Genomic DNA, 24717 nt, shown 5'->3' with positions numbered 1-24717 from the left:
CATTAGCCACCCAGCTTGGCTAATTTTGAGCTGGATTTTATATACAGAGTTGGCTGCAGTATATTCTCCTATTTCCATTTAAGATAATAGGAGTAGTCCCTTCATCAGAAATCACTTGTCTTTTGTGTTCAAACCCAGTTCGATAAGCTGGCTCCAGGACATGGTCCTCAGAGCCTGGACAAGGAAACCCGCAATGCAGAAGGTGCTTTGACCTACCGAAGCAGTCCTATACAGGAGAAAGGTCCCGATGGTGTCACGTTGCATCTTCAAGTAAACTGCATTACCTCTGTTCAAACCTAGACACGAAATCATTTGTAAAATAAAGATAATTAAGTAGACAAAGATAAAGTAGGAGTTATGGCTTGGGATTTCCGTTTCCTCACCTTGGCAAAGAGTTCTCGTTGAAAGGGAGGCTGCAGATCATGGCTGACGTGGTTTCTTCACTTACTTTGTGTTGAGCATTAACAGGCATCCTCAAGTTCGGTCCTCAGTCTTAAAGGAGGCACTGTAGAGCTCTTCACCTGTGAAACTGAGATAACAGGAGTTCAGAGAGGGCAAGTCACTTGTCCAGGCTGCACAGCTAAGCACTTGTTTTTGTTCCTGACACCCATCTATCTATAGGTGGGTCTCCTTTCACAGGAAAACATGCCTTTGGCTGGTGTGCTCTGCTTACCACCATCCTGTGAGGTCTCTAGAGCTGGCGGCAGAATTTAGGGAGCCACTGTCGGATCAGGGCTCCTGGCTTACTAGCAAAGTGTCTGCTGTTCATTGAGACACTGCAGATCTCCAACTTAGCTCCCACACCCTTAGACCAACCCATGCTGGGTGCTGCAGCAGAGCCGAGCACAGATGTGTGAGATGGCACTGGTCATGCTAGCTTGTGGGTGGGGGGTGGGGGTGGGGGTGCATCCCCTCCTGCAGGCTGTCTTCCCACCTCTGTTCATGGAACACCAAAGCTGGTCTGGAGCAATTGTCTGTAAAACAAAATCCCTGACCCCATGGACCTTTGCACAGGCTGTGATAGGTTCTGCTCCTGTATTTTGAAATTTCTTCTGGTTTTTGGTGAGAGAGTCTTATTTTTGTGGAATTTAGCAGTGCTGAATTATCATCCTTTAGGGAGGGAAGAAAGCATATGCCCCCGTGCTTGCTGGTGTGATCATTTAGACAGAGATTTCCTCCTTATGCATAGTTTTTGGAAGACAACCAAGGAAGAATTTACACATGAAACCTGGCTGTTTGGCACAGCTGTGACTATGAAATACGTTTAATGTTAAAGCCAGATTTTCCTGGCTTAATGGACCATGAGGCTTAATGGCTCAGGAGAAATGTTCCAAAGTGTTGAGCAGCCCCTCCCAGTGGGGAGAAAGGGGATTTGGGGCAGGGAAGGAAAGACAGTCCTGCCTTCTCCAAAAATGATTTCTGCAGAGAAGGAGAGAAGTATTTACAAAGGCAGGGCAGCCTGTCCAGAGAAAATTCAATTTCTGTTAGAAATGAGGCACTAAGGAGGCAGTTGTCCTCTGGCAGAGCATGTTTAAAGGAGAATCAGATTCTTGGTAACCTGATTCTGAAACTTTGCGAAACCAGTCCATAGGTTGGCAATGTTAGACAGGACAGAAACTAGCACCCTGACTTGGCAGTGAAACAGGACCAGCCCTGTGCTACCTTTTTTTTTTTTTTTGGTCTCCTTTAATTGGGCAACTTAATCTTTCCCAAGAAGTTCATGAAAATCCCTGAAAACCAAGCCCAGGGCAGGCTTCGAAGTTTCAAACAGTGACTCACAGAAGGCTGAGGTGGCTCTATCCTTCCTTGCGAGTATATGAGCCTGGTCAGACAAGGCCTGTCTGCGAATGTGACCATGTGGCCGAGGAGGCCACCTAAAATCATTCCGTAACTTTCCTTAGAGAGGAACCAAGCTTGAGAGCAGACAAGATTATTGTCCCACGTCATCTTGTCTCACTTTGGACTATTTCCCTCAAACTACTGTTCAGTGGTTTTGCAGCCCACAGAGGAGACTTGAGATATAAGACGGATATGGAAAGCCATGGATCATGTTTGTTCAGAATGAGCTCCCTTGACTTAGTTTCAGGAACTCCTCCTCTAAGGTAATGAAGTGCAAGTCGCTCGGTCGTGTCCAACTCTTTGTGACCCCATGGGCTATACAGTCCATGGAATTCTCCAGGCCAGAATACTGGAACGGGTAGCCTTTCCCTTCTCTAGGGGATCTTCCCAACCCACGGATCAAACCCAGGTCTCCCACATTGCAGGCAGATTCTTTACCAACTGAGCCACAAGGGAACCCCCTTCTAAGATAAGCAGCCTTTATTTTCTAAACAGACTGTATCTCCTTGGGTTGGATTGTTCTTTCAGTTGGAACTCATATTTTCCCTTAAAACCAGCAACCTAGACCTCTCACCTTTTGAGATGGACTGCTCTCCGTCTGTGGAATGTGTATCTCTCATGATAAATCTAGTTCTTACCTAGGGGGCGTAAAACACCAAAAACTCCCCAGCATCACAGACGTAGAGAACAGACGTGTGCACGTAGAGGGCAAATGAGAGGGTGGGCGAATTGAGAGAGTAGCATTGAAACGTATGCCTTGCCATGTGTAAAATAGATAACTAGTGGGAGCCAGCTATAGAACTCCAGGAGCTCAGCCCGGTACTCTGACGGCCTAGAAGAGTGGGATTCTGGGGGCGGGCGGGAGAGGGGACATATATATACTTACATCTGATTCACGTTGTTATGTGACAGAAACCAACACAACATTGTAAAGCAGTTATTTTCCAGATAAACTTTAAAAAAAAAAAAAGGTCACACAGGACTGTTAGCTTCCCAGAGCAGCCTCGGAAAGCCTATTTTATCTGTTAGGGGAATAAAGTACAGGCACTCACTAGTCTTGATGCAGGCCCAGCGCTTGCTGTTGACCTTGGTTTTGGGAGGAGAGGTTCTATGCACATCTTCCGCTTTCTCCTGCTGCTTTGGAAGTGCCCTGCAGCAGGCAGAGCCGTGAGGCCTAGGATGACCCCCTGTGTGCCGGCCCTGTTCACTCCCGGGGCTGGAGCCCGCCTGCCTCTTGAGCTGAGATGGACTATCCAGCCTGGGGGAAAGGCCCGCTTGGCCTGAAGGGTAGTGAGCTTTGGGGAAAATGCTCAGAGATGGGGTCCATGAGCTGGGCAGGCAACTGGGGGGCCTTGGGGTGCAGTGAGGGGCTGGGGTTTGTCCTCTAAGTACACTTCTAACTGTGTCTTCAGGGTAACCTCTCAGAGGCACAGGTGCAGAGCCATCTTGAAGGCTGTACATGGAGAATGCCAAATCGCATCCCCTTTCTGCCGCTAAGCCTCCTCACCTTTGCAGTACTGGGTATTTTCTTACTCTTGGTTCAGTTCAGTTCAGTTCAGTTCAGTTCAGTCGCTCAGTCGTGTCCAACTCTTTGCTACCCCATGAACTGCAGCACGCCAGGCCTCCCTGTCCATCACCAACTCCCGGAGTTCACTCAAACTCAAATCCATCAAGTCCGTGATGCCATTCAGCCATCTCATCCTCTGTTGTCCCCTTTTCCTCCTGCCCTCAATCCCTCCCAGCATCAGTCTTTTCCAATGAGTCAGCTCTTCGCATGAGGTGGCCAAAGTACTGGAGTTTCAGCTTTAGCGTCAGTCCTTCCAAAGAACACCCAGGTCTGATCTCCTTTAGAATGTACTGGTTGGATCTCCTTGCAGTCCAAGGGACTCTCAAGAGTCTTCTCCAGCACCACAGTTCAAAAGCATCAATTCTTTGGCACTCAGCTTTCTTCACAGTCCAACTCTCACATCCATCATGACCACTTACTCTTAAAGCTGTGCCAATTCAAGTGGTTAGTCTTCACAGAAGTAGAATGATCACATGTGCACTTGAACTTCTCTCGGTTTGTTAGAGCCTTGCTCTCTGGAGACCCCTGTCAGAACTCTTCTGCCTCCGAGGCCAGGGTGGAGTGGGTGATGGGATCGTGTGAGGGCTGTGGCAGCTGAGAGGAGGGTCCTGAGGGGGCAGGGCTGAGCCTTCACGCTGTCGAAGGCTAAATGTACTGCTGTAGAAAAACACACTACATCAAAACTGCACAGTGACAACAGCAAAGACGGAACACATCCCCGACTGGTGAGATGTGCTATAGTGGAAATCTTTGGTAAAGAAACACTGAGGAGGCTTTGCCCTCCCAGTGAAGTCAGGACCCAGCAAGGGAGGGGCTGGCTCCTGGCGCTGTCACCCTGAGCAGTATCTGTGTTCTTGGGGGTGATGTGGGTGTCATTCCTGTTCTTATAGCTGGTTGAGAGATCAGTCATCATACTGGCCCCTGAGTTTATCTAGCCATCAACATTTCCAAGCTATCAGATCTCTTTGCCTTGAGAGTTGCAGTATTTGTTTTCACCTCAACTTTTTATTTTGAAAAACTTTAAACTTACATAAAAGACACAATGAACCCCCTAAACCCTTTGCCTAGACTCACCAAAGGGTAACATTTTACATTTGGTATTTTTCCCTCTTGCACTTGGAGAACGTTTTTTTCTAAGCAGTTTGACGGTGAGAGGCAGACACCATGCTGCTTCGCCCTAAATATATGAGGGACTAAAAACAGAGACTTTCTCAGTCCTAACCACAGCACCTTTAGCCCACCTGAGAATCTGACCACGGGTGGGACACTAACTACCTGTGGTCCACATAGAAACTCCCCACATGCCCCAGTCCTGCCTTCTGTCACCGTTGCTCGGCGTCCAGGATCAGTCAGCGCTCACAGATCTGTTTAGTTACCGCGTCTTTCTTCTCTCCTTTATCTAGAACAGGTACCCACATTTTTGTCTCTCACGACACAGACGTGTTGAGCAGGCCGGGTTAATGGTGTCATAGAAAACCCCGTGGTCTTCATGATCTGATTGTTTTCTTATTTGAGATTAACATTTTTTTGCAAGGATATGCATAGGTGATATGCATGTGTCCTCGCTACTGAGTTGCAGCTGGAGGTACAGAATGTCCGTTTGTCTACTGCTTGTGATGTTAGGATGCTTTTAGACTATAGCATCATTCTCATGGATCCTCTTCAGTAGACACAGACACTGTGTACGTGATGCAGGATGTAACTTCTGTGAATACTCTCATTCCTTTCCTCTCAGCCCCTTCTGTCCTGCTTGGCACTTAGACCCAGAAGTTGACTCTTCTGTCATTTTCTATGTTGTTTTGTCCTGGCTTTGTCGGTTCCTTGCTGGGGTTAGGGAGGGCCATGCTGCATGCAGAGTGGATGGTAGGGCTAAAAAGGAGGCCTAAACCCTCCTGGGTTCAGCCAGTTTCAGCGGTGGGGCCCGGCACGACCCAAGCTGCTCCCTCCCTAGGATGTCACCTCTCGCCTCTTAGCAGAACGTCTGTCTTGATGCTGGGAGAACCTGTAGCTCTTTCTTGCACTTCAGTGGCTTTACAAGGCGTGACATGTGCCTGGTCAGAACAGCGGTGGGGGGCTGTGGGTCAGCCCTTGGCAGGCCACATGGGTTCTAGTTACAGCCTGACGTGCCATGCTCACACAGGAGGGCTTTTGGGCGTTTCCCAGCAGGCCTACAGCTGCTTCTGTTTCTCAGACCAGCTGAGATTCACTGTGGCTAATATCCCTGCCTTCCATGGAAGCATCCTCCTTGGGGATCCCTCTTATTACCTGAAGGCCTTCCTCCGCTTTAGCAGCCTGTGGTCTCTCACGTGATAGGTCTTTGATTTGAAGATATTTGGTCAAAAAGCAGCCTCACAAAAACTTGATGCTTTTAAAAGTTGGCTTAGAACAAGTCTTTCATTTCTTTCACACTTTTAACTCATGCGGACTTTATTAAGCACCCCTCCATGCCTGGTGGTGTGAGCATCTCCAAACACAAGGATGGATGAACAGAGTCCCCATTCCCCAAATCCAGGCTTTGTAGGGTCCATGTTTCAGATACCAGGTAATTACAGGGAATATGATGCCTCAAAGAAATAGGAGACTTAGGCAATCAGGGAAGGCTTCCTGGACGAGGAGACTTTAAGGCAAAGCTTTAAAAAGAGCCATTATGGGCTTCCCTCATGGGTCAGTGGTGAAGAATCTGCCTGCCACTGCAGGAGACACGAGCTCACTCCCTCTTCTGAGAAAATCCCACACGCTGTGGAGCAACTCAGCTCAGGGGCCATAACTGTTGAGCCTGTGCTCTAGAGCCTGGGAGCCTCAACTACTGAAGCCTGCTTGCTCTAGAGCCCAGGATCCGCGACCAAGAGAAATCCCTCCAGTGCGAAGCCCGGGCACTAAAACTGGAGAGCAGCCCCCACTCACCGCAGCCAGAGAAAGCCGACGCCACAGCGGAGACCCGGCGCGGCTGGAGAAAGCCGACGCCGCAGTGGAGACCCCGCACAGCCAGAAATAAGTAAATAAGTTCTCAAAGTCCATTGTCTTTGAAAAGAAAACAAAACCATCGTGAAGAAGAGAATGAGAGGCTTCCAGACTCAGCGGATACGTCACTCTGAAGAGAGTGCCGAGCCCTCGGAATAGTTACATTTGAAGTTGGGACAATATTTTGGAGCAGGTATCTTCTGGTAAATACTTGCTGCTTGAAATCAGAGGAACAGGGGAATATTTCTACTTTCGAGTCTCTTCAGCTGTATTTTTATTTGGGTTAGGGTTTTTGCCGGGGGTTCAGAAACAGTAGGGCCAGCTTTTAACACTGGATTCAAAATGAACCAGTTCTCCTATAGGTTATCATGTACAACACTGGGGAGAGGCCTGGTTGATCTGAGGGAGAAAGAGGAAAACTAGCTTTGCCCACCAGTGTTTGTTTAACCAAGCAACACTGCTGATGAGGCTTCATCCCCGTAGCCGAGAGTGTCCTCTGACCTCCTTCCCAGGTTTCCCAGGTACTTCGGACTCCCTCGAACAGCAACATAAAAACCTAAGCTCTGGGATCTCATTAGAAAAATAACCTGAGCTGTCTCTTCCAATTAGAAGTCTTACTGGGGTCCGGGGAAGGGTGCTGTTGTTTAGAAAAGACAGCAGCAGCAGCAGCAGCTGCGGCGAGGGAAGTGGGCAGAGCAATGGAGAGTGCAGCCTGCCAAGTCCAAAGGGGCCACTGCTGGCCACTCCATGCATTGCTGTCATGGGAGGAGCTGGGCCCATGATTGCCCCACCTTCTAACTTTACAGAAATGGCTGTAAATTCTAATAATGTTTAAATGTTGGCAATTAACTCAAGAATCATTTTGGTTTTGTTTTTTAAAAAAAAAGATTGGGCCAGATATCAAACCCTAACATCCAATCAAAACACCTTCTTGGCTACTGGAGGTTAGTTTGCTCCTCTGGTTCTCTGGTTGAAGGGAGATGTCATTCCATTTATCCTTCTGTGTCCTGGTTTCATCTTTACAGCTAATTAGACAACTGGAAGGCAGAGTGCCAAGACTGTGTGAGCTTAGTCCATGCCAGAATTCCCTTTACATTGTCCTTGAATGGTCTACAGCTTAAAGTTAATTGAAAATTAGCATAAGAAGAAGCCATATGAAATCTGCATGTGTGAGCTGTGGCTGAAGAAACTGGCAGTCACATCGCTTCGCACCACCTGTGCCGTCTCGTGCACCTGAATTCTTTGAGCATCTACTGCTGAGAACACGCCGTCTCCCTTGTTATGCTTCCTCCTCTCTGACAGGAGATCTCTGATTTCTGCCGTGGTCACTGGGAAGCTCAGGACTAAGTGGAAGAGTCAGCCGCAGCAGCTTTGCTAGCCCCGTCTGCTTCCTCAGTCTGTCTCTGATCCCAGTCTTGTGTTTTCCGAAATGACCTCTGGGGGAGGAACATGTGTTTGATACAAAGGGCACCCTCTCTGCCCCGCGGATATGGAACCGAGCCGTTGCCTTTCCTCCAGGAGGCACAGCACAGCCTGAGGTGCCGCAGTGGGTCTGCCTCTGGTGACCCTTCACACCAGTGACCCTGAGAACATTCAGAGTTGTGCAGCCATCGCCACTACCCATTCCCAGAACTTTCTTATCCTCTCAGACAGAAACTCTGTTCATTAAGCAGTATTGCCCCATTCGCCCAACCCCAGTAACCTCTCTTCTGCTTTCTGTCTCTATGAATTTGCCTGTTCCGGGTACCTCATATAAATGGAATCATACACTTGTCCCTCTGTGACTGACTTATTTCACATAGCCTAATATTTTCAAGGGTCATCCGTGTTGTAGCAGTATCAAAATTCTGTTCCCTTTAAGGCTGAGTCATATTAGATTGTGTGTTTATGTAATATTTTGTTTATCTGTTCATCTATCAACAGACAACTTGGGTTGTTCCATCCTTTGACTCCTGTGAATCATGCTGCTATGAACATTGGCTTAACCATTTTAAAGTGTACTGGTCCATGCTGTTAGCTGTATTCACATTGTCATGCAGCAGAGCTCCAGGACTTTGTTTTTACCTTAGAGAACTGATAGTGTACCCATCAAACAGTGCCTGCTCCCACCCCTCACCCTCCAGCCCCTGGTAACCACCATCTTACTTTCTGTCTCTATGAACTTGACCGCCTTAGACACCCCATAGCAGTGGAATCGTAAAGAATTTGTCTTTTTGTATTGCTTGTGTCCCTTAGCTTAATGTCTTTAAGGGTCATCCATGTTGTAGCAGGTGTCAAAGTTTCCTTCCTTTTTAAAGCTGAGTAATACTTCATTGTAGGTATAAACCACACTTGGGTTATTTCCGTCTTTTGGCTATTATGAACAATGCTGTTATGGACGTGATCTACAAGGATCTGTTTGAGGTCTTGCTTTCAGTTATTTTGGACTTGTACCCAGCAGTGGAATTGTTGGATCACATGGAGTTCTATTTTTACTTGTTGAAGAACTGCCATGCTGTTTTCCAAAGCACTTGCACCATTTTACTGTTCCCACCAGCAGTGCACAAGGACCCCAGTTTCTCCACTTCCTCACCAACACCTGTTATTTTGTGTTGTTGTTGTTGATAGTAGCCATCCTCTTGGGCCTAAGGTGATATTTCACTGTGGCTTTGATTTATAAATGAGGCACCTTTTTGTCTGTTCTGGAATACTTGTTCCCTGTCTGAGCTTGTCTTGCACCTCTGGTCCCTTAACTGACACCTTTGGTCTTTTACAAAGACTCCGACTTCCTTGGCCTTCAATGTGGAAGCTCCAGTGCCTAGTAGGGAGCTGACTGTGCAGGCCATTGGAGGCCAAGGGAAGGAACTGAAGATGTGTTCTCAGTCTGCATTGAGAATATGCCACAGACTGAGGGATAAGGCCACTCATGTGGAGTGAGAGGTGGTGAAGCGACAGCATTGACAGGGCACCCAGAGCATCTGTCCTGTTGGCCACCCTGTCATCCTGTGAGTCCCTGAACCGGGAACAGTGACAAAAGACAGCCAGGTGTCACCTGATCACTAGTGGGGCTTGTGTAAAAGCTGTGGGTAGAAGGCAGGAGTGTGGGGGGCTCCTCATCAGCCTGTGTGATACGCGCTGGGCTTCCTAAGACCAAGGAAAACATCTGTCATTCTCTGAGTGTGAACAGAAGATGCCCCTGAGCTGCAGTCTGCATGTTAACTTAAATGCCTCCCTCTGTCTTCTTGATGCCCTGTCCTGTACTTGCATCGTGGTATCTGCGCTTACTTTCCCCAGCGTGGTGGTAGACAGCTGGGAGAGAGGGCCGTGGCTTTTGCCACATACACCTGTGAGCTCCCAGAGTTGAGAGTCTGGTATTCATCTCTGTACCCTGCTTCCAGCCTGAGGCCAGGGCTCAAAAGCTGGTTCAAGAATGAGAAAGACTGATCAGATCCCTACACTTTCCTCCTGTTCCCCGTAGCCCAGCATACTCAGGACCCAGTCTGGTGGCACCTTCTCCAGGCCTGCTGTGAAGGCCCCTCCGCAGACATGTCCAGGATGATCATTTCATCAGGTGGGGCTGTGCTCGGGAAATCCTTATGAATGGCTGAACAGAGGCATCTTCCTTCCTTGCCCCACTCAGGAGCACTTACTCACACAAATAATTCAAGAGTGTGTGTAAGCTCCAGCTCAGTGTACCAGGAAACCCAGCACCTCAAGGTACATGATCATTTGGAGAAACTTCTCCGGTTGTTAATGGAATTAACACACATTTCCACCGCATAGGTGGGCACTCGGGAGCACCACTCCTGACTCTGGACCTGTTTGTCCTGAGTTAGCGGTGGCACCTACCCTCCATCTCCAGAGTGCTTGTGCAGTGGGGATTGTCCTGTTGTCTGCAGCTCAGCACGTGATCCATGTGGAGGACAGAGAACATAAGGTGCACGTAAAACACCTGCTGTTGGCAGCCTGTGTTTCTAGTCTTATTGGCTCTTAAATATGTAATGATGTGGTGTCTAGATTTGCTCACTTTAAAAATGGCTTGTGACGGCCTATCCTGTGTTGGAGATAAAGTGAGGCAGAAGATCAAAGTCCCGTCTTTCTTGACGCTTACACTTGAGTAGAGGACATGACCCACACCTACATCAGAGCGGATAGTGATACTTGCCATGGAGAAGGTAGGATCACAGGACAGGGACTGAAGGGGAAGAGGTGGCGCCCCGTGCCTCCGACAGAGAAGAGCTTGGAGAGGAGGTGGCATTTGAACTGAGAGCCAAATGTAAGAGGAGATTTGGGTGGAAATCATTCTCAGCAGAGGAAACAACAAAGGAAAAGGAAGCTTTAGGTCAGACGGGAGACTGGCATCTTCCAGGGATGGAGAGGAAGCAGGAGTATGAATATAGCGTATGATGAGGCGGAAGATTGACAAGAGGAGACAAGGACCAGCGAGACCAGTGGTCCCCACCACGAATGCATGTTAGAGTTATCTGATGAGCCTAAAAATTTTTTCCAGTGCCGAAACTCCTCCCCTGGAGACTGTGATCCAACTGGCCTGGGGGAGGGCCTGGACACTGGTGTTTTATAAAGGCTCCCCTGGGAGTTCCATGGTACAGCCTGGGTTGAAATGTCAACAGCATTGATCATGCAGTCTTATAGACCCTGGTGAGGACTTTATACTTGAGTTGAATGAAGGGGAAGGCATATAATGGTTAGGGCCAGGGGAGTAACATGGTCTGGCTTATGTCCTTAAGAGACTCACTTTAGCTACAGTGTAGGGACTAGAGGTGGGAGGTTATTCAGGTGGTTCAATGGAGAAATGATGGTGGCTTGGACCAAGAATGGTGTCAGTGAAAATGGTCCGAAGAGGTCAGTTTGGGGGTGTTTTAGAGGCTGCAGTCATATTGAATGGTGTAATGATACATAGAATCCAAAATAGTCTGAGGTATGCCAGCAAATTTGGAAAACTCAGCAGTGGCCACAGGACTGGTAAAGATCAGTTTTCATTCCAATCCCAAAGAAAGGCAATGCCAAAGAATGTTCAAACTACCGCACAATTGCACTCATCTCACATGCTAGTAAAGTAATGCTCAAAATTCTCCAAGCCAGGCTTCAGCAATACATGAACCATGAACTTCCAGATGTTCAAGCTGGTTTTAGAAAAGGCAGAGGAACCAGAGATCAAATTGCCAACATCCACTGGATCATGGAAAAAGCAAGAGAGTTCCAGAAAAACAGAATCTATTTCTGCTTTATTGACTATGCCAAAGTCTTTAACTGTGTGGATTACAATAAACTGTGAAAAATTCTGAAAGAGATGGGAATACCAGACCACCTGACCTGCCTGCTGAGAAACCTATATGCAGGTCAGGAAGCAACAGTTAGAACTGGACATGGAACAACAGACTGGTTCCAAATAGGAAGAGGAGTACGTCAAGGCTGTATATTGTCACCCTGCTTATTTAACTTATATACAGAGTACATCATGAGAAACACTGGGCTGGAAGAAGCACAAGCTGGAATCAAGATTGCCGGGAGAAAGATCAATAACCTCAGATATGCAGATGACACCACCCTGATGGCAGAAAGTGAAGAGGAACTAAAGAGCCTCTTGATGAAAGTGAAAGAGGAGAGTGAAAAAGTTGGCTTAAAGCTCAACATTCAGAAAACGAAGATCAGGGCATCTGGTCCCATAACTTCATGAGAAATAAATGGGGAAACAGTGTCAGACTTTCTTTTTCTGGGCTCCAAAATCACTGCAGATGGTGACTGCAGCCATGAAATTATAAGTCGCTTACTCCTTGGAGGGAAAGTTTTGACCAACCTAGATAGCATATTGAGAAGCAGAGACATTACTTTGCCAACAAAGGTCCATCTAGTCAAGGCTATGGATTTTGCAGTGGTCATGTATGGATGTGAGAGTTGGACTGTGAAGAAAGCTGAGTGCCAAAGAATTGATGCTTTTGAACTGTGGTGTTGGAGAAGACTCTTGAGAGTCCCTTGGACTGCAAGGAGATCCAACCAGTCCATTCTGAAGGAGATCAGTCCTGGGTGTTCTTTGGAAGGAATGATGCTAAAGCTGAAACTCCAGTACTTTGGTCACCTCATGCGAAGAGTTGACTCATTGGAAAGACTCTGATACTGGGAGGGATTAGGGGCAGGAGGAGAAGGGGATGACAGAGGATGAGATGGCTGGATGGTATCACGGACTCGATGGATGTGAGTTTGAGTGAACTCCGGGAGTTGGTGATGGACAGGGAGGCCTGGCATGCTGCAATTCATGGGGTCGCAAAGAGTCGGACATGATTGAGTGACTGAACTGAACTGAACTAATTGTTTGTATTACATTTGACTTTAAGGGGATTTTTCCCCCAGCAAAATTATCTTTTAAAATACATCTAGTTCACATTAAAATTTTAATTAATTTTCCTTTCCTAAACAGGACTTGGGTGTCTCACAATTAAAAATAACCCAGATTTTAAAGTCAGAATCAAATTATTAGAATTGCTTACAAGGCATTCACATAGAGAACAATATGGAGTTTGTTAAAACAGTTTGTTTTTCCTCTGATGGAAGAAGGTGGTATAAATTGCAATGGTAAAGCCTGTTGATTGGTTATACCAGTCAGAAGAAAAAATCCTGATTATAAGCTGACTGAGGGCACAAACTGTTTCTTATACAGTTTCTGTTTTTAAACAACAACAACAAAACACCTAGTGTCTCTGCTCACTCTGGGGTTTGTTTTGTTCATTTAGTAGTTATCAGATCTTTTCAGCTAAAACTCTTTGTGAAATCAGTCCTTATCTGAATGACTGAGCAGGAAGGTTGACCAGAAGTCCCACAGCCCCTCCTGGGACATTTCTTCATTCTTCATTCATTTCTTAGAGAAATTTGAGATGTAGCTGCTTTTCAGTGAAAAGTGAGAGAATGCAGCATGGCATGGCTATCTAGAAAATGACCATGGTCTGAAACTCCTTAAAGCCTTTGCATTGGCCTCAGGCCTCAAAAGGTGAGGAGCCTGGGCAGTTAGGCTGCATAGTGTTAAACTTTGGCATCCAGCTCCACTGCCGTCCATTGTGCCTAAACAGGTTCTTCTCCGTAATCAAAACAGAGAGCGCTCATGCCCACCTTCCTGCTTAACTCATATCCACATCCGCTTGCAGATAACTGCAGTGACCTGAACTCGGAGCTGCAGAGGGTGCTCACTGGGCTGGAGAACGTAGTCTGCTGCAGGAAAAAGAGCGGCTGCAGCCTCTCGGTGGCGGAGGTGGACAGACACATCGAGCAGCTGACCACGGCCAGCGAGCGCTGTGACTTGGCCATCAAGGTAGGACCCCCCACCCCCACCCCACTCCCTCTGTGTGACTCTCAGATCATATGAGGGAAATGATCAGATTCCTTTAATCTAAAGTGCTGTTTTTCTCGAATATCTATTAGGGGGTGGGTATTTCTAAAAAGGCCATTCAAAAGTTGGGCCACCAGGGAGAAGCTGGAGCCCTGTACATTTTTGCTGGGTTGAGTCACATCCGAGAAAGTCATTTGATCGATAGTCAAGATCACTGTCTTTGCAAAAATGACTACTTCCTTGGAAGCTATGAGACTAATAGTATTGAACCATGTCATTTTAGTGTGGTTCATCATACAGCGTTCTGAGGTTGTAAGATTAACTTGGAAATTTTATTAAAGCTTTCAGGCCTCTAGGATATTATTTCTAGAGGTATCAATTCATGGTGCTAACAAAAGGCCTGAATGAGTCATCTATCGTGAGCATACTAGATTGGGCCTCAGTCCCGCCTTTGCTGTGCATTCACCTTGGGCTTCCCTGGTGGCTCAGATGGTGAAAAATCTGCCTGCAATGATACAAGGAGGGAGACCCGGGTTTGATCCCTGGGTAGGGAAGATCCTCTGGAGAAGGTAATGGCAACCCACTCCAGTATTCGTGCTGGAGAATTCCACGGAAAGAGGAGCCTGACAGACTACAGTCCATGGGGTCACAAAGAGTCGGACACAACTGAGTGACTTTGACTCGCTGACTCATCTTACTGCTTAGGGAGCACCAAGTGAGAAGAATTTGCTGTATCTGCACAAACTCACCTTGAACCATGGGAACATCAAGGCCTCTTGATACAGGGCCTCTGGTATCTTTATATTACTTCCCCAGAGCTTAGTGACCTAGGCACTAAGCTGAAAAGTTCACACTGAAAAGCCTGAAAGGAGCCTGTGTCAGGGGGAAATGTGATGTTCTCTGAAAAATGAGGACTAAGGGCCCAACTTGCTATTGACCGGAATCCTGGATTTCACAGAAGAGCTGTGGTATCTCGAGGTAAACTATGATTCATGTTAGTAATACATCTGTTTTCCCATCTTTATTCATCACAATTATAAATATATAGCTGATGTCGTTTAGGGGAAGCAGCCACTAGTGTTTTTCTCTCTGGAATCTCCAGGCCCTGTATATGATTGTAATGTCAGCATGGGTACTAGCCCAAGCCTTAGCATCAAGGGGAAGAGGAAGCCACAGGTTTCTGCCAACCAGCAAGGGACAGAGCAGGCCCTGGAGCAGGACTGAATAGGGCAGAAGTCTCTGATTTGAGAGGAAGGACAAAGCACTGCATGTGGAAAGTGGCAGCAAGATTTGGGTAACTGTCCTCATCAGGGCACCAATGTGAGCATCCAAGAGCAAGCACCCTGTGCCAGCTAAGTCGCTTCAATCATGTCCGACTCTTTGCAACCCCATGGACTGTAGCCCGCCAGTCTCCTCTGTCCATAGGATTCTCCAGTTAAGAATACTGGAATGAGTAGCCATTCAGTTTTCCAAGGAACATCCCAACCCAGAGATTGAACCCCAGTCTCTTACATCTCTTGCATTGGCAGGTGGGTTCTTTACCGCTAGAGCCACCTGGAGTGCCCTGCACCCTTAGGCCACTCATTTCTGAGACCTATTTCCTGTCATATCTCTTCATTGCCTTCTACCCCAACAGGGTAATTCCACCTCTTCTTTCCAAATCATTTGAGGTGTGCTTCCTTTTCCAAAGGACAGTAATCACAAATGAATAGTTTCTGAAAGTGAGCAGAAGGAGTTCTTCCTTTTCTTCAAATTTATATATGTTTCTTCTTCATTAAATACTGATGTTTTCAATGAGTTAAAAAAAAAAACTCTCCAAGTACTATTAAGATCCTATTCTTTTTAAGCTCATAGCTGTCGTGTTAATTAAATCCCTGCTGTCTTAGAAACCTCCACAATGAGCTCCCTCTTTTCTGTGTCACTGAGGTTTATTTTCATCTTTCGTATCTTGGGACTGAACCTCATTCACACCTTCTGGTTCTGATACGACCCTAAAACCTGGAAGTGGTGATGTGACCCATCGTATCGCTAAGCTGGAACATGGGAAACCTGTGATTTAGGAAATTTCAAGTTAGATCTTGTATGCAGTCTGCAACTTCGCCTTTGCTTTATCAGGATCACTAACTGGCTTGCCATCTGGTCATGTGTATTCACCGACTCTGGAACGTGGGTGAAGGAAATAAATGTCTGTGTGGCTGTTCCCACTACAGACAGACTTAAATACCAGAAAGAAACTGTGTTTTTCTCATGAGGGGAGACTGCTGGGGAACACAGACCATAACCCAGGCTGTGACAGAGCCTCTTCTGAAAATGGGGAGAGGGTGACTGGGGGGATAGCCCATCTTGAGTACGTTCTGCAGGGGAGTGACCGTGGAAGCCACCCCTCTGCGGACACTTGTCCACGACCAGCCTGTGTTCTCCCCTTCCCCTTTGCCCCAGGGTACTCACTTGCCTTGTCTCCGTGGCTCTGTTTTCCAGACAGTGGAGGAGATCGAAGGGGTCCTCGGCCGGGACCTGTACCCCAGCCTGGCAGAGGAGCGGTCCCGGTGGGAGAAGGAGCTGGCGGGGCTGAGGGAGGAGAACGAGAGCCTGACGGCCATGCTGTGCAGCAAGGAGGAGGAGCTGCACAGGACCAAGGCCACCATGAACGCCGTGCGGGAGGAGCGCGACCGGCTGCGCAGGAGGGTGAGCGCCGGCCCCTGGCGGGGAGGCCGGCCCGCAGGCTGGCTGCTTGAGCCCCGGGCGCCCTGAGGGTTCGGTGGCATTTCTCCTCTTGTGAATCACCATACCTTTCCGGGTATGAAGTCATTCTTGAGAGTCGTCTGAAAGTGCTGAGGCGGGCAGGTAGGATTTTTTTTTTTTAAACACTCTTCTCTGCAACCAGCAAATCTTCGTGGATGCTAAAATTTATCCTGGCACAGTGATTCTCAGCCATTCTCTGGGTACTCACATCTTCCCCAAGCTCAGATAAAAGGTTCTAACTTTAAGGTAGGCAAATAATTTATAATTTGCAAAAACATAAAGAATTTCCGCTTTGCAGTTTCTTGTGGTCATGTTTCTTTAGATTTATAGTACCTGCTCTCATATATCCACACTGAGCCTAATATGAAATGTCCTCTAGACTCATTAAAGTTAATGTGAAAAAGTCACTCAGTCATGTCTGACTCTTTGCGGCCCCATGGACTATAGTCCATGGAATTCTCCAGGGCAGAATACTGGAGTGGGTAGCCTTTCCCCTCTCCAGGGGATCTTCCTAACCCAGGAATCAAACTGGGGTCTTCTGCATTGCAGGCAGATTCTTTACCAACTGAGCTATCAGGGAAGCCCATTAAAGTTAATAATCCTATATATATCTCTGTGTGTGTGTATGTTCTGAGTGTGCGTGTGTAATTCCTGGTAGTCACGTCTGCCTGCTAAATGGCCGTATGACCCAAACAGGTTTCAGAACCACTTTGTTTGGTGGTTGGTTGGAAATACAACCATTACTAAAGGAGTTGATGTTTCAGGATAAAAATGTTTGGCAGAGTTGTTAAGCACTCACTTTTCCAAAGATAGAGTTTTTCCTTAGGAACCCACAAGTATTTCTTTGTTTGGCTGTTAATTTGGTCTGTCATTGGACTGGAGGTGAAGCAATGAATTCTTCGGTCAGAAACAGTTCCCTTTGAACTTTGCTTTGAATTACTGGGCCTGCTTTATTTACTCTTTCTCCATTGTGGCAGAATTAGAAGCTTGCTTTCTGTTGTGCTCTGACTGGTGATTTTGCGCACAGAGGAGGAGAAAAATACATCTTGGTCTTACCATCGCTCTTTAACTTGCTTCACGAAGATCAGTGTGTGTACACCATTCTGTTTTTAATCCCCACACAGTTTTCATACTTGCCATTGTGTATGAATATAAAAGAAAGCCCTATTTTTGAATGTTATCAACTCTTTTCCTCATTTATGGCTATTGCCAGCATTTCCTAACGCTCATATCTGAATGTTATTTGTCTAAACTCACATGCATAAGCTTATTTTCAGAACCCAGCTGTATCAGATGCCAGTCCTGGCAACGGCAGGTGTAAATCATTGCAGTCAGCAAAGACTTTATCTGGGCAAGCTGAGGACACTTCCTTAGTGCTAAGGCCCACAGCACATGTAATTTCCTGGGTTACACTCCCTGATCATTATGACTAATACCCTAATTAGGTGTGCTTGCTTTTAGCATGCACATTCTGTTGGTGCTTACTTTGTGAAGGAAATGTTGGTCTTAAGCCTAATTACATACTGTGGTTTAGAATAAGTTTCCTCCCCGAACTTGAGATACTGAAGCACAAGACAGCACTTGATTGTGACTAGCAAAGGAGAAAAAACCAGTTTCCCTTCACTGAGTATTCTCTCCAGCTCTGGAGGTCAGTCTCAAGGACAGCAGAGTCTTATGGTGTCACACTCTGTGCCAGGGCTCAGTGACTGCTTGGTGCCACAGTGTGACCCCCTCAAAGCCACTGTGAGTCTCTGGGAAGTTACCTACACTCTCTGTGCCTCAGTTTATTCTGCTATGAAATGGGGATAATAATATTACCCAGTGCGGGAACACTATGTAATCCTCATGAATTATCTAAGCGCTTGACTAATGCACGGCACATAGCAGCTGCTCAGAAACTATCAGGAATTGTTTGGGGTGAAGTCCAGAGTTACCTGTTTAACAGTCTGGAAAGATTAACACCATACCACATTTTTTCCCTAAGAATCCGTATAGATCTGAATTTGTAGAGGGACATTGAATAACTGCATGGACACACAGATACACATACATTGTACTCAAAACTTTTATTCTGATCACATTTATTATCTTGTAAATTCTGTAGTTAATACAATTTCATATCAATGTGTATGTTTATATTTTAATTACCTCCAAATAAAAATATATTAGGGAACTTGTATGTCTTCTTCAACTGGAAATTCCCAGTTTGTATATGTACCCATGAATTAGATTTATTTCTCTTTATTCAGAGACAGTTGTGGGTGTCAGAATCTCCTCAAGGCCACTGAATGCCGGTTTGCTAGATTTTACATGCTAGATGACTTCTGCCTACCATGACCCAGTGTATTTCATTTCCCTGAGGAGAAATCTGTCTTTTGTGGCTGGTTGTCTTCTCCTCATGATGTACAGCTCCGAGGAATGACTGAGGTTTGGTCAGTTCCATCCTTGTGGTTCCACGTGATAACATGGCTGGTTTGCCTTTGTTGTCTTTCTGGCCACTCAGAATCCACAGTTCATCAAAGTTGCCTGGAAATGGTGTTGTGTTTTTTTTTTTTTTTTTTCTTCATTGCCCACATTCACTGTATAGAATTTGAACTGATCAGATCAATAGGATTGGTACTTACCCCCTTGCCTGTAATTAAACAGAGTGCTCTCGGTAGATTTTCTGAGCCTTGTACATGATTTAATTAAATTAGACCTTTAATGTCAGTGAGCAGATTGGGCTACTTGGCAGAGCAGTAACTAAGGAACAACAGGCAGACAATTTTTATTATTGGTCCCAGCTCATTATTAAATGAGATAATCATTTATTTCTGCATGCTCCGTAATAGAACCACTCATTTCCTCATGTATAAAGAAATGAGTTTAATTTAGGCAAAGTAAAATTAATTACCCTAGAAAGGGAAGCACTTGGCTTTTCATTCATTTATTCATTTTGTAAACATGACTGGTCGTCTACTCTGTGCTGGGCAAAGGGAATATACTGATGAACGGGATATAGACTCTGGCCTTGGGGATGTTTGGCAGACAGGCAAGTAAACAGGTCTTTACAATAGTTGTTGTTGTTGAGTCACTAAGTTGTGTCCAACTCTGCAGCCTCATGGACTGCAGCATGCCAGGCTTCCTTGTCCTTCACTATCTCCCAGAGTTTGCTCAAACTCATGTCCATTGAGTCAGTGATACTGTCCAACCATCCCATCTCATCTCCCTTTTCTCCCCCTGCCTTCAGTCTTTCCCAGCATCAGGGTCTTTTCCAATGAGTCAGCGCTTCACATCAGGTGGTCAAAGTATTGAGCTTCAGCATCAGTCCTTCCAATGAGTATTCAGGGTTGATTTCCTACAGGAATGACTGGCTTGATCTCCTTGCAGACCAGGGACTCTCAAGAGTCTTCTCCAGCACCACAATTCGAAAGCATCAGTTCTTTAGCACTCAGCTTTCTTTATAGTCCAACTCTCACATCCATACATGACTACTGGAAAAACCATAGCTTTGACTATGTGGACCTTTGTTGGCAAAGTAGTGTGTCTGCTTTCTAATACACTGTGTAGGTTTGTCATGGCTTTCCTTCCTAGGAGCAAACACCTTTGAATTTCACGGCTGCAGTCACCATCCGCTGTGATTTTGGAGCCCAGGAAAATAAAGTCTGTCACTGTTTCCACTTTCCCCCCTTGTATTTGCCATGAAGTGATGGGATCGGATACCGTGATATTAGTTTTTTGAATGTTGAGTTTTAACCCAGCTTTTCACTCTCCTCTTTCAAATCATAAGAGGTTCTTTACTTTCTGCCATTAGAGTGGTATTATCTTCATATATGAAGTTGTTGACATGTCAACTGAAAGGGAGAAGGAACACAGAAGACACCCTGAGAACTCACAGAAAGGATCAGCCTCTCTCAGTTATGTATTTTTTTTTTACCTAATTGTTTAGGTCAACTGCCATGTAACATAAATGGTCAGTGTGTTCCTCAGATAGTTTGGTAAAGCAAACTGGATGTGACCACAGGCTCATGAATCTGTGTCCCATTGAATCATAAGCCTTGAATCTGAAACAGGTGACACATATTCCTTCTTCAGAACGTCCTGCAGTCAGTTATATTTTATTATAGCAAAAATAGATTAATATAAATCAGAACCAGCCAAACAGAGACACATAGGTGATGTCTGAAAGAGGTCTGAAAACAAATCTCCCAGCTGTCTTCTTCCCCTGGAGTCCTAAAAGCTTTGCACTGTGATGTGTGGCCACAGACAGAGGTTTGCCAACCAGGGAAGTTCAGCCAAGCTTTAAAATCTCGGGTTCTTATTGCAGCTGAATTATGTAAATGTGACTGATTGAATCCTTGGCCTTTGAACTCATTTCCCAGTTCCTTCTCCTGGAGGGGTATCAGGCTGATTTCTTTGGGCTGCCTTTGTGAGTCTGCAGGGGTGGCGCTGCACTGCACCCCTGTGGTCTCTCTCGTACAGAAGGAGTCTTGTGGGTGTGAGGGCCCAGCACAGCCCTGCTCGGGCCCCTGTGCACATGCAGGTGTGGCCCTCGTTCCCGGCGCTGTACTCAGCGTCCTCCTGTGTGAGCCCAAGACCCACCCCTAGAGCCACCGGTTCCGGATCCACTGGCGCCTGTTTCTGACTACTGCGCTGCTTCTGAACACCCAGTTGAATCCGCCTTCAGTATTCACCCAAGTTATCTCCGAGGGAACTCGACAATCAGTGTTCATGCTTAAGGGGGCTAGAGAGAGAGAGGAGTCTAAATTAAATGAAAAAGCCTGCTGAGAAAGATTAATGACCTTAAAGGTTGACCATGTGTTTTATTACATCCTTCTTTCTACTAATTAATTCATTTATAATATATACTTCTTATTAGGCTGCCCACCCCTACTGGGAGATAAGAGGTGGAGCGTCAGGCTGAGGTGTCCAGAGCCTTGTCTGCCTCCAAAATGGCCATTCACCACATCTCCCATTGTAGGCTGCACTGGGGCTTTCCTGGTGGCTCAGTCGGTAAAAAATTCACCTGCATTGCAGGAGACCTGGGTTCGATCCCTGGGTTGCGAAGATCCCCTTGCAGAAGGCATGGCAACTCACTCCAATATTCTTGCCTGGAGAATCCCTGTGAACAGAGGACCCTGCAGGCTACAGTCCGTAGGGTAGCAAAGAGTCGAACACGACTGAGCAACTAAGCACAGCACAGTAGGCTACGTCAGTGTCGCTCTGAAATATTTAACTAAAAATCAGTAACAGCGGAGATATTTCTGGAGGTGAAATTGTTGACACTTTTCAGAGGTTAAATAAAGCTTCCTCTCCATTTTGCCTTATTTGGCCTTAGATCTCACGTGACCTCTTCCCACTTTGCCTCCCGCTCTGTGATACTTTTTTTGTCTGGATATTGAAAGTACAGGACTGCAAAATAGTGTTTCATGTTTACTGTGACTTTTATTTAGATTATAGTGAATGCAGATCAATTTCATAATAGTTATGGGGGCAGGGGGTAAGGACCTATCTAGAGCAAAGGGTACTTGAACACTTTTACAGTGCTGTAGTTTATTTTTCTAACAGATGTATTCTTAGTTATGTGTTGTTTAATATATAGAAATAGATACATAGAAGAGGAGCTAATATGCTAAAATATTAAGAGGCCAAGTCTAGGCCATGAAAAGAGTCATATATGTTCTTTCTACTTTTCATTAATTTTCAGATTGAAGAAACAAAAAGTAAACATGAATTATGGAATGTGATCGGCATCTCCCAGCCTTAATAACTTGATATCCACACAGAAGCAGTTTTCCTCTTTTGTCCTTGATAGAAATTTGTTCATATCTTACCTTTTCTATTTCCTCCTAGGAGTTTCTTTATATGAGGAAGAAGATGCCAATATTTGCTAAGTTCAAATTCATAAAATACTTATTAAAAAAAACAAACAAACAGCAACCCTGAGCTGAGAGGAGGGCGATCTGGTCCAGTCTTCTTCTTCCACCTCAGTTTGGGGGTCCCAGCTGGCTCTTCTTCTGTGTGACTGGAGAGGATAGGATACATGGTGGTAACAAACTAGCCTCCCAAATGAAAAGCATATTTCCTGCTTGCACTGCACAGCCAGTGCAGGTCTGAAGATGAGCACATAGCTCTGCTCCGTGTGTTCCCTCAGGAACCCGGGGTGGTGGTAGCCTGTTCCCTAAAACATCACTGGAACAGACTCCTCCTCATCTGAATGCTTCTGTTCACAGCCCATGGCCCAGAGCTAGACAGATGCTCCACCTTACCGGAGAGGGGCTGAGAAATAGGAAGGAGCAGTGTGTTGAGCAGTAAATGTTCCAGGTGACTGATTTGCTTTGAATGTGATACCAGGTAGACTTGGAGGGGAATGCGGGTGCCAGAGAATCGGGCAGTTTCACGCATCCATCCTGGAGTGGCTCAGAATATGTGTGACAGCGTCACTGGGAAACTCTTCCCAAGGATAAATGCTCGGGCCCTTCCATGAGCTGCGAATCAATGAGTGGGCTGTAGGACCCTCGCACACTTCCCCGTTGTGACCCTAGCAGAGCCCAGACAGTAAGCAGAAGGCAGTACCCTTCAGTCACCCCCTGTGTGTGCTCCGAAAGCCTCTCCAGACACCTTTACCCGCCCCCGCAGGTGGGGTGAAAAGAGAGAGAGCCCCCCACAGCCTTTCTGGCACTTTCTATTCATGCCTCACCCGCTTCTCCAAGGGCCACGGTGTGGTAGTGACGAGCCCTGCATCTGAGACAGGAATGGTTCCCACCCCTGTCTTCCACTCATCAAGGTCACATGAGTGTAAGAGGGGGTGCAGAGAGGGCTCTGCGTGTTCTAGAATCTGGGAGGACACAGGATCCCTGGGAATGCAGAGGCAAGGAGGCATTGCCTGGGGTGGGGGAGAACTTCCCGTGCTCATCTGTTGAAGAAAAAATAGTTTTATAAGGTGCCACCTACCAATGCATTTTTTTTCAGCGCCATTTTGATTGTTTATTTTTAAGGACCTGTTAATAATATTGATAGTACTAACATTCTTTAACCGCTTTTAGACTAAACAAACCCCTCTTGTACTAAAAATAGATACCTTTGAAGCAAAGCAGGATGGTAGAGCCTGAATTATAATGCTGAATATGTTTTGAGCATTTACTAGTGATGAGTGATGATGTATGCACATCTCATTTAACCTGCACCGTAATTCTAGGAGAGATACTATTATACCCTTCTTAGACATGAGAGGCCCGCGGAAGTTTAATGGTCCTGGTCTATGCTGACATTAACTCTTAACACTGAAACTTAGGCTCTGGTAGCCTTGCAGTGGGATGCAGCATGCACTTTTCTATTGTTTGGACTCTTTCCTATGTTCTGTCTGCTTTTCCCCATATCATCTCCTGCTTCTACCCAGACGGGAAGTAAAGCATCCTCTCTTACATAACGTGGGTGGCAGACTCCTTAGGGCACGACACATCAGTGTCCCCGGTATTCCAAAACAAAACCAAGTGAAGACAAAATAAGTTTGTTGCATAGAGAAGAAGTTGTCTGTGCACATATTTATCTTGATGTGAGCTTGACAGAACATTTTTGGCAAAACCTGTCTCCCCTCTTTTCTGTAGTTAGAGGAAGTTTTAAGAGAGATCCATGGCAGAGAACCCACAAAACTCTGATTTTCTCATGTCTTCTTTGAAAATAGTTTCTAAGTGGGCTCTGTGCACACCTGTGCCGTGGAAATTGTGAAGCAGTCTTTTTAGTTGTGGGTACCAGTGTTGGCTTATCCATCCCTGTCTCCCTCCTTCAGCCTCCACTCCAGTGAGGAAGTCCAGCTGGTAAAGGCAAGCTCTTGGCTGTAAAGCAAGTAGCTGACAATATTTGTTTGAAAGCTGGTCAGAAATTAGGAAGACTGCCAAAGCACTGACCTTTTCCCCCGATGCAGCCACTTAGATAATCCGGTCCAGGTTCCTTCGTGGGCTTTCAGACAAAAGAACAAGGTACACCCATCACCCTTCAGAGAACAGAAATGCAGCTGAGTTTGCTTTCCTCCTTATGTTCTATAATCTCTTCCTCTTCTGTTTCAGCTGACCCAAAATTGCCATGAACAATAAAATACTATTTTGCTGAAACAAATCACATTTGTAGGAATAAGTGTATATTTTCTATAAGTAAAGTCTGCTTTCTCATTTGCTTGAGGGCTCCGAGAAGGAAAAGTCTTATAAAATCTCCAGCGGGAGACAGTGGTTCTCTGCCAAACACAGCCCCAAGCCCGGCATCGAAGGAGGCTGCTTTCTGAGGCCTGCCCATGCTCACCACCGCAAGCTCATTC

At 46.2% G+C, this 24717-nt stretch overlaps 1 protein-coding gene across 1 annotated transcript in view; it reads left to right on the top strand.

Annotated features, from left to right (window-relative positions):
* MCC (MCC regulator of WNT signaling pathway) overlaps window positions 1-24717 on the top strand; it is a 305622-nt gene that overhangs the window by 217557 nt on the left and 63348 nt on the right. Inside the window, exons 5-6 of the mRNA XM_068964248.1 lie at window positions 13504-13667; window positions 16164-16370. Coding sequence (XP_068820349.1) covers window positions 13504-13667; window positions 16164-16370 — 371 coding nt within the window. The remainder of the gene's footprint in view (window positions 1-13503; window positions 13668-16163; window positions 16371-24717) is intronic.

The sequence above is a fragment of the Capricornis sumatraensis genome, chromosome 2, assembly GCF_032405125.1.
Source record: "Capricornis sumatraensis isolate serow.1 chromosome 2, serow.2, whole genome shotgun sequence".
In the NCBI taxonomy this organism is placed as follows: Eukaryota; Metazoa; Chordata; class Mammalia; order Artiodactyla; family Bovidae; genus Capricornis; species Capricornis sumatraensis.
Note: the sequence above shows the minus strand (reverse complement) of the source record. Positions and strands in the feature narration are given on the sequence as shown.